This window comes from Barbus barbus (assembly GCF_936440315.1).
Source record: "Barbus barbus genome assembly, chromosome: 32".
Lineage (NCBI taxonomy): Eukaryota > Metazoa > Chordata > Actinopteri > Cypriniformes > Cyprinidae > Barbus > Barbus barbus.
This window is the reverse complement of record NC_136760.1, coordinates 10,466,465-10,480,333: the sequence shown is the minus strand read 5'-3', so window position 1 is coordinate 10,480,333 and position 13,869 is coordinate 10,466,465. Positions and strand designations below refer to the sequence as shown.

At 37.4% G+C, this 13,869-nt stretch overlaps 1 protein-coding gene across 1 annotated transcript in view; it reads left to right on the top strand.

Annotated features, from left to right (window-relative positions):
* Positions 1 to 13,869, top strand: part of LOC306852498 (alanine aminotransferase 2-like) — a 131,149-nt gene that overhangs the window by 82,572 nt on the left and 34,708 nt on the right. Inside the window, exon 11 of the mRNA XM_079389388.1 lies at positions 1,094 to 1,206. Coding sequence (XP_079245514.1) covers positions 1,094 to 1,206 — 113 coding nt within the window. The remainder of the gene's footprint in view (positions 1 to 1,093; positions 1,207 to 13,869) is intronic.

Here is a 13,869-nt window from a genome sequence, read left to right as displayed (position 1 = left end):
ACAAACACTATATAACAACCACTCAGACCCTTCTCAGATCGCCGAGTATTGTTAGCATTTATCCCTGTGTTAGCGCTAGCAACATTACGGAGCCATTCCGAGTTTTCTGAGTCTAAAACTAGTCTAGTCTTGTTCTATGCCGGATTTATCCGTGTCTTGATCTTAGCCTGTTTACCTTGTCCTGTCTGCTCTCTGCCTGCCTTGGATTATCCCTTTGCCTTGCTGTTTCAGACTTTGTTTGCACCTCGCTTGGAATATTTCCTGTTTGTGGATTCCCTGTTTGCTTCGCCCTCTGGATTACGTTCACCGTTGACTGACCCACCCCTGTTTTTGGATTACGCTTTTGTCTTGCCTGTGCAATGCCTGTTGTTATTGTCGACCCATGCCCGTTTTATGACCACATCTTTGAATAAATCTTTGCAGATGGAGCCACATGTCTCTTGTCTCGTTCAGCCCGTTACACATGAGTTACCATGATTTATTGGGACATGCCAACCCTAGCCCTTACAATTGACTACCCCTAAAATTAAAAGGAAAATCCATCACTCCTACAAGGAAATAGTGGCTAAGTGGGCAAAATAATAGTTTATAGACAAAAGCAGTGGGTGTTTCTTTTTCTCAAATATTAACTTTTAATATTTTCTCAAATATTGTTCTTAATATTCTGTGGTTATCGACCTATGGTGAATAAAATGATCAAATCCATTGTGCTCCCTTTTGTTAGTTATTAAAGAAGCAGAATTTTGAATTTGGCCTTTATTTATTCTAGAAGAATATGTTGTTCAATACATAATAGTGAATAATTTCAGAATAATGATTAATAATTTAGGAATCAAGAATATAACCTGCCCTTGAACCACAAAGGCTGGCTTTGAATAACAAAGTAAGCAAAGTAAGGATTGCAGGATTGGTTTTAGTTGGTAATACCACTACACTTGATACACACTTTCCTGTCACCTGAGGATTTGAGCTTGAATTTTTTATTAGTTTATGAGCATGTCCCCAGAAAAGTGTGTAATATTTTATTTCACTTGGTTGAATTAAACAGCATCATAAAACTCTAACCAAAATCCCCCATCCACTCCAATTTTAGGAGAAGGGACAAGCTCCGGATATGTTCTACTGCATGAAGCTTCTGGAAGAAACAGGCATCTGTTTGGTTCCTGGCAGTGGCTTTGGGCAGCGAGATGGCACCTACCATTTCAGGTTATTTTCCCTTTATACAAAAAAGAATGATGAGATTAGCCTTGGATATGTTTATGACAAAGGTTAGGGTGTCCTATTTCAGAAGGAGCTGATGGGAAATTAAGAGTGAATTAACATCTGAAATAAACGGCAATAGAAAAAAGGTTAAAAATACAAAACTAAAAGGGGTGATTGTGATTTCACTTTTTTAACTTTAGTTAGAGTGTAATGTTGCTGTTTGAGCATTATCTGCAAAGTTACGATGCTGAAAGTTCAATGCAAACAGAGATATTGTCTTTTAAAATTATGTCAGTTTAATGCCTACAGTTACGGCTCGTAGGGACTACAAGAAGCTACTTCCCAGGTTGGTGACATCACAAACCCTGAAATTTACATAGACCGCGCCCCCCAGGAACATGCAACAAAGGGCCATGAAGTGCTGCTTTAGAGAAGAGGGAGATTTGCCATGCCGTTAAAACTAGGGGTGCACGCAAAAAATCTATTCATATATGAATCGCGATTCTGTCTTCGAACGATTCTTATGGATTCACAAGTTTCAAAATCAATGCTCTGCACACGCTCGGCTTCCCCTATAATGTCAAAAAATTAATGGTCAAACATGTACTATTGTGTTAACATTTTATTGATTAAAAATGCGTTAGAACACGTTCATCTCGAAGACGAGTTCGTTCAGAATCAGCTACATATAGCAGGTGACTCGATTTCCTTCTCATATATTCCCGTATCAGTGTATTTGCCTGTTGAAGCCCAGCGTCCATTGACTTCTATGGGGCTGCTTTGAACAGTTTTTTTCAGTGCTTCGAAACTAGACGCTCATTGGATAAATGCTGCGATTATGTCCCGCCCCCGGACGCTCAGCGTCTCTGGGGGTGAATGGAGGAGTGGGCGGGGCTGGACTCCGGGCTTCTGCGTGATGATTGGAGGGTTTGTCGAAAGACTGCATCTCCTTTTGATTGATAGCGAAATTTGTGTCCTATAAGAAGTCGCTGATGCTGAAGCTATTCGAGCCAGTGTTGCCAACTTAGCGACTTTTCAGACCACCCTAGCGACCTTTTTCCCCAAAAGTGACTAGCGACAAATCTAGCGACTTCTTTGACAAACCTAAGCGAGTCTCTGTGATCGCTGGTACTGCCGCAACGGCGCGAGGTGAGCGCGCACGCACCTCTTTCTCTGTTCAGTGAGCAGCTGAGAGGAGCAGCGCGTTCAGTTCAAATAGATATTATGTTGCTTCTCTAATTTTACATGCAAATATAGCCGAAATCACAGCACAGGAATTGTCTTATCTTGTGTGTAATATTTGATTTCATCAGACGACGGCTCGATTATAAATTAGGATTTTTGTGCAGACTAACTTCTTGGGAGGGAGAGCTGGTTATGTATTCTTAAAGGGCTGCGTTTCAGTCACTATTTCATATTTATCCCGTTGACTGACAACATAAACAGTAAAATATGTAAAGGAAAACAATTTTATTGAGAATTTGGCTGCATTAAAATACAGTGAGCACAGAGAGACAAACAAATGTAAAAGGCAATATGATGCGATGACGTAATGAATATGCTAATTAGCGCATGACGTCATCAGCTACTTTCCATCGAAAGAAGTTGGCAACACTGATTCGAGCTCAGTCCCATAGTGGACTTTGCAAGTGTAGTCAAAAGACAAACTGCTGCAACCTATTTCTTGATATTTGCTTGGCGAAATTGCTGGCCAATGTTCATTATACATTTCACACAATTATACACCACATTCCTGGTTTCAGTTTAACCTAATTCCCACATTTCCTCCGTCGAGTTTAATGTTTTTTTGATCGGTTGTTCATTCATTCATTCATACATTAGGCCAGGCGGTGAACTAGCCAGCTAGCAAACTGCACACGATGGCAGAATTTACGTATAAATAAATGGACAATTTTTATGATGTAGGCCGAAAATTAGCTTCCCCTCTTTGAAAGACCAGCAGCCGCCACTGGTCTTTGCAAAAATGCATTGAAAAAGTAGTGCCCAGGTGAACGAAAATCACTTTCTAGACACTTTTTCCTAGTTCACCTTATGGACTGTAGAAAAAAAGCAGTCAACCACCCCTTTAAATATATAACAAGTTAAATATTTTTAAAAAGTGTGCAACAATAGCTGATCAGGGATAGTGTAGACAGCAACAAGTGAGATAATCCAACATGAGCAGAAGTCCAGGGCGCCTGACAACTGGAACTCCAATCCCGGCGATAAGGCCTTCATAAGGCAGCAAGAGAAACAGGAACAGCAAACAATGCTAGACACAGACGAGAACAGGACAAGGCATGAGCAACAATGAACTGACAACAGCAACACCAAACAGAGCGGCAGATATAGGTGTTGAGATGAATATCAGGTGCAGCCGCTCTGATTAGCTCATCCATGTAGTGATCGCTGCAGCACGGAGACCTGCAAGTGGGAGGAGCTAACGGCAACAACAGCAAGTGGGTGGGGCTTATGAGGATTTCATAGTATTTTTAAAAAAAAAGATATAATGCATTTTCATAGTTTAAATTGAAATTCCTAGTTTTGTCATTATTGTGTGTATCCAAATACCATTCACTGTCAACACTGAAGTCTTTACACCTTTTGTCATACTTTGTGATGGTGTCATTTTAAATCCTTTACCTGTAATGTAATTCAAGCATATTTTTTTTTGGCTATTACATTTTACTTCTACAGTAGCCTACCAAGGAACATATTAAAGTGAGATGCAGTTGCACTCAGGAGGTAAATGTGTGACACAAAGAAATGTTGAATACTGTTAAGACAAAGTACTGTTCACCTGTACTGCAAATATTTTATTTTTCAAGTTAAAAAAAAAATCAAATTACAGCAAATGACAAATGTTCTTCAGAATGTTATCACAAATCAATCTCAGGGTGGGTAAATTATTTTATTTCTGAATCAAATTATGTACAGTCATTCATTCAGCACAATAGGCTTGCATGCAGTGGACACTGCAAAATCCCGGAAGCATTGTTTCTGAGTAGATTCCACGAAACTCGCCTCGCTTGCCCTTCCCAACATAACCTTGTGGGTACACAAGAAGCACGAGTACTAGGGTTGACCCAAATTTAAAACACTCTCCCCATGCCATCCAAGATATTCATGACTTTATTCTCTTGTTGAACATGTACAAATATTTCAAGAATAATTTCTTAGCTCTGTAGGTCTATGCTATGCAAGTAAATGGTGTCCAGAACTTTTAAGCCCCAAGGGATGACATGAGGTGAAGTAAATTAGACTTTATTACTATTTTTAGACAAAGTATTCCTTTTAAAAAACAAAAATAGACTAAACGCTAGTTTATTCATCATTAATTTACACAAAACATACCAGGTGTGCAGCTTTTGTACTCAACATGGCACTCCAAACAAGTTGAAATGGAGTACATTTTCCAGAAGTCAGTCTTATATTCTTCACTTTTGTTTTCCCAACATGCAACACCTAAGGGGAAAAAAAGAGCATTAAAAAGCATATAAAGCATTAAAAAAACAAAAACAAAAAAACATAAACACAATGTCAAGACTTACTTTCTAGCCACAAGAAGTGTGCCTGATTCCTGAAGCTTCCTTGTCCAACTATATCCCTGAACCTGGTGCAAACCAGTGACAGGGGCATGTAGGCAGCATCTCCTTCTTCAAGGACAACTTCGAGTAATATTTTCTTTAGCAATGCTCCTGATAACTGATAAGATAGCAACCGTTAGCTCAGGCTGTTAATAAAAAACACTGAAAATTACTTTTTTTTTTTCACCACCTTGAAGATGAAACGTGATGGAGGGTCATCATTTGTTAACAGCTTTTCCTTAAAGAAAAATATAAGTGAATTCAAACTATTCCATCATATGCATTATCATCAACAATTGATTGCACTTACCTTTCCAAAAACAGAGGGCCCAATTAGTATCCGATCTGCTGAAATGAAGTAATTTATATTTATCAGTGTTAGAGTTACATATTTCAAAACGCAGCATGGTATGTGTACTTTGCGTCATAGAGTTCGTACCCTCATATCCATGTTCTGCTTTTTTCACCTTTTTCCTGCCGAAGGATTCAGACACAAGTGAAGAGCATTCTTCTTCTGAAAGTGGATTAGAAAAAAAAGTGATACAATTACCCATTAAAGTTTAACAAAAAAATCTGCAAAATATAAAAAGCTGACAATACCAGCTGCAACAGCTCTTTTTCTCTTTCTCCCATGTCTTCCAGAATTGATTGTCATGCAGCAAAAGCAAATAGTAAGCAACAGAACCAAAACAATATCAAAATTAAGTTATTAAGAACGCACAAAATTTTTCACAAATCATAGTAAACACTACGACATTGATACAATTTCAAATTATTGCTCCAATTTCAAACAATTAAATATTTTTTTATTCAGCAGTGAAAAAAATTAAGCAGACAGTGTTTTGAGAAGAAATGTTTCTTGAGCATCAAATCAGCATATTGTATTGATTTTTGACAGATTGTGACACTGAAGCCTGGACTAATGATAGAAACACATTTTAAATTGTAGTAATATTTCACAACATTAATGTCTTCACTGTATTTTTGATTAAGTAAATGCTGTTTTGGAGAGATTTTTTTAACAACATTACAAAATCTTGCCATTTCCAAACAGTACTAAAGAACAGATATTTTTGATAGATAGATATAGTTTCATAAAGTAAATACTATTTACACCTGCTGATTTTTATCAGGAACACTTTGTTACTTCTTTCACTCAGGGTCTACAGAATATAGTTTTACTGAGTATTATGAGTGATTCACTAAATCATTTCGTTCAGTGACTTCCTAAATCTGTTCACAGCTTACAAGCAAACACAAATTATTTATTCTTTTCTTTAAAGGTTTCTTAAAAACAGCACGTGAAAGAACAGTTTTTTTGCTCAAAACACTTACTCTAAAGAGAAATTGTCAAGCAGGACAGCACACCACCATTTCCTTATGTTCTTCATGTTCAGCTGTGTACATAAATTAGTATATTTAATTGTGTAAAAATTATATAACTACAAAAAAAAAAAAACTTCAGTGAAGTCAAACTTATCCCCCAGAGTAACATACAGTGCATACTGTAATATTCAAAGAAACAAAAATCAAATGGGTAAAAGACTGCAAGTGATTACACTTCTCTGTTTCTCATTTACATATACTTGCCATCAAGACAAATACTCCACAGTTATTTGACATCCTTTGTCTTCCATTATCCTAGTGATGAAATCAAACACACAATAAATTAATTGCTGTGATAAACACACAACTTGTAAATTAGGGGCTTACATATTAAAAGCAGGACTTGTGATCATAGGTATGTGGGATGCCTACAGACAAATCTCACCGTAATGTAATTTAGGACAGTCTCTGACCACAGTCCTGGTGCAATTTAATTTTTTGGGCAAGCTCTCTATCAATTAAAGACAAAAAGACAGAGGTAAATTAACATTGAATAAAGATAAGCAAAATATTGTTCTGTATAAAATACCAGTGCCTGAAGCTGCAAGGCAGTGTCATGGGTAAGCTGGATTAATGACTAAATAAAAATAAAAAACACCAACAAAGGAATTTCACAACAGCTAAAGCATGGTTATGAATTTTGAACAGCTGGGTTGAAACAGTATAAATGAACAAAAAATAAGTGAAAAAAAAATATATATATACAGGTCCTTTTCAAAAAATTAGCATATTGTGATAAAGTTCATTATTTTATGTAATGTACTGATAAACATTAGACTTTCATATATTTTAGATTCATTACAACACAACTGAAGTAGTTCAAGCCTTTTATTGTTTTAATATTGATGATTTTGGCATACAGCTCATGAAAACCCAAAATTCTCAAAAAATCTCAAAATATTAGCATATCATGAAAAGGTTCTCTAAACGAGCTATTAACCTAATCATCTGAATCAACTAATTAACTCTAAACACCTGCAAAAGATTCCTGAGGCTTTTAAAAACTCCCAGCCTGGTTCATTACTCAAAACCGCAATCATGGGTAAGACTGCCGACCTGACTGCTGTCCAGAAGGCCATCATTGACACCCTCAAGCAAGAGGGTAAGACACAGAAAGAAATTTCTGAACGAATAGGCTGTTCCCAGAGTGTTGTATCAAGGCACCTCAGTGGGAAGTCTGTGGGAAGGAAAAAGTGTGGCAGAAAACGCAGCACAACGAGAAGAGGTGACCGGACCCTGAGGAAGATTGTGGAGAAGGACTGATTCCAGACCTTGGGGGACCTGCGGAAGCAGTGGACTGAGTCTGGAGTAGAAACATCCAGAGCCACTGTGTACAGGCGTGTGCAGGAAATGGGCTACAGGTGCCGCATTCCCCAGGTCAAGCCACTTTTGAACAGAGAAGCAGCACTGGACTGTTGCTCAGTGGTCCAAAGTACTTTTTTCGGATGAAAGCAAATTTTGCATGTCATTCAGAAATCAAGGTGCCAGAGTCTGGAGGAAGACTGGGGAGAGGAAAATGCCAAAATGCCTGAAGTCCAGTGTCAAGTACCCACAGTCAGTGATGGTCTGGGGTGCCATGTCAGCTGCTGGTGTTGGTCCACTGTGTTTTATCAAGGGCAGGGTCAATGCAGCTAGCTATCAGGAGATTTTGGAGCACTTCATGCTTCCATCTGCTGAAAAGCTTTATGGAGATGATTTCATTTTTCAGCACGACCTGGCACCTGCTCACAGTGCCAAAACCACTGGTAAATGGTTTACTGACCATGGTATTACTGTGCTCAATTGGCCTGCCAACTCTCCTGACCTGAGCCCCATAGAGAATCTGTGGGATATTGTGAAGAGAAAGTTGAGAGACGCAAGACCCAACACTCTGGATGAGCTTAAGGCCGCTATCGAAGCATCCTGGGCCTCCATAACACCTCAGCAGTGCCACAGGCTGATTGCCTCCATGCCACGCCGCATTGAAGCAGTCATTTCTGCAAAAGGATTCCCGACCAAGTATTGAGTGCATAACTGAACATAATTATTTGAAGGTTGACTTTTTTTGCATTAAAAACACTTTTCTTTTATTGGTCGGATGAAATATGCTAATTTTTTGAGATAGGAATTTTGGGTTTTCATGAGCTGTATGCCAAAATCATCAATATTAAAACAATAAAAGGCTTGAACTACTTCAGTTGTGTTGTAATGAATCTAAAATATATGAAAGTCTAATGTTTATCAGTACATTACAGAAAATAATGAACTTTATCACAATATGCAAATTTTTTGAAAAGGACCTGTATGTATGGTCTACAACTGAACTACCATACATTTTGATGTCAACATGAAATCCAAATTGACACAGTTCTACTTTTCTTGTTGTGAGCAATTGATCAGTGCATATGCACAAAGTAAAATACATATTACATATTACACACACACATTGCATGACGGTAACTTGCATCACAAAAGTAGAATGAGTTGGAATTCAGTTTCATGTTCACCTTAAAAAAAAGAAAAGGAAAAGAAAAAAACAGTAATACTGATTCTTAGGTATTAATTTGAACAAGCAAAAACAAATAAGCAGTATGGTTTTGAACAGAACTACCATACTGCTGTTGAACATTTGAAAGACCTGTATAATTGAATGCATCTGGTATCACTTAAACCAGAACCACAGAGAGAGTCAAGAAAGAACAGCTGTCTCTGCTTTGGCTTCATAATCTAAAAAATGTCCCAAAATGCCTATTATTGTGCAACAAACGTTTCAATAAGACAACTTGAAATGGACTGAAGTAACATAGGAAAAACTGTTAATGAGATCCACATAACAACATGGCTTTAAATTATAATTTCAACATTAACTTACAGCAATCATCCAATTGCCTGCTGTCCAGGATGGAAGTAAAATTATATCTTTGTTGCAAATGGCCACCTTTAAAGTATGAACATAATGCATCCACAATAACACAGTATATGCACAGACAAAAAAAAAAAGGGCTTAAAACTTACAGGAAAATGATTCATTGGATTTGCAGACATAGGTGGTAACCAGGTCACAGAAATGTAACTACTGGTCACCCAGATTTCCATGTTCTGTAACACAAAGTTGATTTGTACAGTATTTATACAATGTTTTTTTTCTTCACAATGACAAAAGCAACCCCATCTACACTTTTACTGTTTATAAGTAGTGTATTGGTAGTTAACACTACAGTTACCCTCAAAGATCCAATTTCTGCAATAACCCTTAGACAGGAATTCAGAAATTGTATAGGAGGCACAAAAATAAAATATATGACCAAGCAAATTACACATCTAATATGTGAGTGCATATTATTTTATTGTTTTCCATGCCCTCTATGTTATTCTGTAGTCCTAATGTCAAGAAGTCCTCACGAGTAAGCATTTCACCATAAAAACGTACAATGTGCTCCTTAGGATCCTTGGTCTCATCCAGAACACATGAAACCTGAACATAAAAAAGGAAAAATACAGATACAACATTCATTATATTAACCACAATTCTACCTTCTATAGGCCTTTTCTTCTTATTGTCATTACTAAATTAAATCTTGATTGATTATATCACCAACAGTGTATATCAATGTCTGACAAAAAATGCTTTGTGTAAAATTATAAAATAATTTAGACATAACAGTATGATTTTCAGAAAAACTGCTCTGAAATGTTGTACAGTATTGTAAAAAACACTATACCAATGAACCTGACTTGACACGATACCTTTTTCTGTAGTTCGGCGCTCAATGGATGTTGCCAACACCTAAAGTCAGCACTCACATTCTGCAGTTTAGTAATAGCCTCATCTTTTTGCTGAACCATAACACTGTCAAGGTTTGAGCTATCTTGAGAATGACGTAAAAGGGTAAAAGTATAATCATAGTTGATGCTTGAGCATGAAATATCATGTTACAAACACCAACATATGTTACCAATGACAAGCAGCCCATTCTTGTTAATGGAGGTTTGTCCAGTTCCCATTGACTTCTGTATTTTCTCCAGCCTAGATCTGTTAAGCAGGGTGTTGTGATGGTGGACTATATTTCGAATTAGAAAGATCTGAGAGCTGGGAGACATCATGTTAAGAAAATTTTCTCCATTTGGGCAAAAAATTGTTCTACCACTTGGGTATTAACCTTCCCAGCCAATTGTGGCACAAGGGCGGTTCTTCTTAGAAAATCCCATATAGGACATAATGCTCTGAACTACATGTTGTAGGATGCCCATTGATATCTGGGGGATTTTTCAGCTCTCTTAACCAGGGAAGATTAACCTTGACCTTGCTTTCTTTTGCTAAAGCAATGTTTTCTTCTATAGGGCTAATTAGTCTTCCCTCATGTGGAGCAAATGGCAACACCAATGGATCCCTCAGATTACCATGTGTTGCCAGACCTCTGGGAAAATCATAAATGGTAACATTTGGTAAATGTTGCCAGGACAGTAAAATATCAATGTAGTCTCTTCGACTTTCCGCTCTCATGTTGAATTTCAGGCTGTATACCACTCCACATGGGCACATAACGGAAGACCAGCCTCCTAAAAATCACCAATAATAAAAATGCTAACTACTTTAAATTTGATTGATTAACAAACTCAAGATTATGTTTCCATACCTGATGCACCCCAAACTTTCTCAAAATTTTATCATAGGTGCTCCTACTCCTTATTTCTTTATGAAGCCTGAGGATAAGGTCTGTTTTTGAACCACATGGATCGACCCCACAAGCTTTGCACAGTTTCTTGACATCATCAACCTGTAAAGTTAAAACAATTTTTCAAATAGTTTCATAAACAACAAATATCATAAATAATCCCTACCTTCATTTTCATGACTTCCTCAAGAAGTCTATCTTCAGCAATGTCTAGCTCTGCCTGCTCTTTTATTTTTGCGGGGCGATGTACTTTTTCCCACTAGGTGTTTAAAACCAGATCAGATTTTCGTGTTTCTGGTCCAATCCATGGTGCCCAAAAACCAAAGTTTGGCTTAACAATAAATGGATTCTCCTCTCCAGCTGCATGAAAAAACATTTAAAATATATGTTATTTTAGAGGTATTCCATGTGGTTTGGACAATTTTTGGTAAGGTAATTTGAGCAATTGCTGTCAGGTGGCTGAGATGTTGCGGTTTTCAAGTGCTGAGCTAAACGAACGTAGTCCAACAGAATGTAGATCAGGAAATAGTTTATTCTAAGCGTAGTTTATGCCAGGCTTATTGTTGATTGAAGAAATCAACACCCCCAGGACTATAAGAGCTACATCATTTAAAAGACCAGAACAAACTGTTGTCTCAAATGAATGAAAAATGTTAGAACATCTGTCAAGTTAGTTAATCAATAGCTCTTTTCACACAGTAATACTGGTAAATTACCAGCAATTTACCCGAATGACTTTACCAGTAAATACTTGTGCTGTTTACACATCGCCTCATACTAGTAATGTTACAACTTTGTTTACTGGTAAATTGGCAGTACTGATTTACCAGAAAGATCCCGTTCACATATGATGCAATTTGCTGGCATTTTACCAATAAAGACAGTATGTGTGAAAAGGGGACATCATTCAGAAGAGCCGGGTACAATTTACTTCTGTGAGAAAGAAAATCTGTGTCTTACCCTTCACAAACCCAAGGGAAATAATATTCAAGGACACAGACTCCCAGAAGTCTTCCACATTAACTTCCCCAGTATATTCTGCTGGATCTGGCACCTCACTCACTGCAGAAGGAAACCAACATTCTTTGTCCCTCACATTAAAAACAAACAGAATGGTTTTCAGAATGGTTTAATGTATATGCTGTTACCTGGCATACTGAACACTCCCTTTTTATGAAGATTCATAATAACTACAGGAGGATGAGAGCCACAATTGATGCATGAATATTTGTAGTCATGTTGTACCAATGCTTCAAAATGTAGGTAGCCATGAAACAGATGGGTATGTGGAGGTAGCTTTAAACCAGATGCAAGTTCCATTGCTTTGAAAACTCTGCCTGCTGCATTATGAGTCTATAAACAGATATAAACTAGTGTTATACTTTGTTGCAGGTTTTAACATCAAACATTAAACTGTTTTCTACTTCTTAATGAGCAATTAAAAATGCATTTCCACAGAAGTTAACGCAACAAAGAAGGGTAAATTATCAATATTTCAACATATGTAATGTGTTTCTAAATACATATTGGTAGCTGTTTTTAGGGAACACATAATTATTAATAGTTGCTTAGCCTGCATATTATTACTATATTATATTATCCATTAGTGGTTATAAAGGTCATATTAATTCCTTATTCTGCATGATACTATTCTAGATCCCTTGACCCTACCACATTCCTAAACATATCCACTACAACTACCTTACTTAGTAACAATAAGCAGTAATTTTGAGTTAATACCAAGTTAACAGTTAATATGTTCCCTGATTTCAGATTATATGAAGTATTTATATACACGCACAAGACAGTATTTCAGCACAAACATTTTTGTGACTTCAAGCCTAAAAATCTCAAACATGTTTGTACTGAAATACTTTCTTGTGTGCATAATTAAACATTTTCAAATTTACATTGGAAATGTACAGGGAACATACCTGGAGTGAAGCCCTTAAATACAAACACAAGTGAAAACTCATGAGAATGTGATTGTCGAAGTTGTGGATTCCATGTTCCCAGTCCTGGTAACGGTACTCCATTCCACATATTACACATTTCTTGAAGTATGTGTTTATTCCTGAAATAAATTATATAATTAGATACATGAATATAAATATAGCAACATACTGTAATATTTTATTATAACACTTACCTTCATAGACACATGTCAGGGTCACAATCTTAGCTTTTGCTGTGATCAGGATGGGTTCGCTTAGAGGCAAGTTATAAAAGCATTCAGTGCAAAACTTTTCTGATGGCACAATATGCTTTGGTGGGGGAAAATCAAACACTCCTTTGCAGAGATTTTCAGAAAGGTTTGTTACAATTTTAACACCCACAGCAAATGGGGCACTTTGTTCTGTTGCCTCCTTTAGTCGTGCAAGACACATCTCTTTCTTATTTCCTGTAAACCATCTCTGTTTTACAAGCTCAGTCAGTGTGTCTTCCTCAAGATGACAGGTATTTGAGGGAGTTGAACAATAGTCAAGTGAAAACTTAGGTGAAAACATCTAAATGCTTGATGCCCACTCCTACTTGCTACATCATAAAACAAAGAGCAATCATCCACCTCACATTCACTTGGTCCTCTCAGTTTTTGCTTTACATGGATAGGAACAGGTGGCCCACGGAAGTTTTTTGCAACTACGAAAATGCCATTACTTGCAGCTAGACACTGGCTGGCAAGATGGTAATCTGCACATATGTCCACATTTTCAGTTCCATGCTTTCTTTTTATGTGTCGTTGTAAATTTTCCAAGTAAATTCTCACATTACATTTGGGACAGGAAACCATTTTTGGACTAGGTCTAAGCTCCTGCTCCTGGGCCACAGCTGGTGTATTGGGTGTTGCGGAAAACTGGTCAGTTGGTCCATGAACCACGGTGGATTGCTGGTCCCTCTGTTTACTAGCTATTGCTGATTGCTGGTCAGTTGGTCCACGAACCACGGTGGGTGAGTTGTACCCCTCGGTTTTAACCATGTTCCTGGTGGCTTGTCCACCTGCACTTGCATGCTTAAGCAGGTGTTTTTTAAAGTCAGTA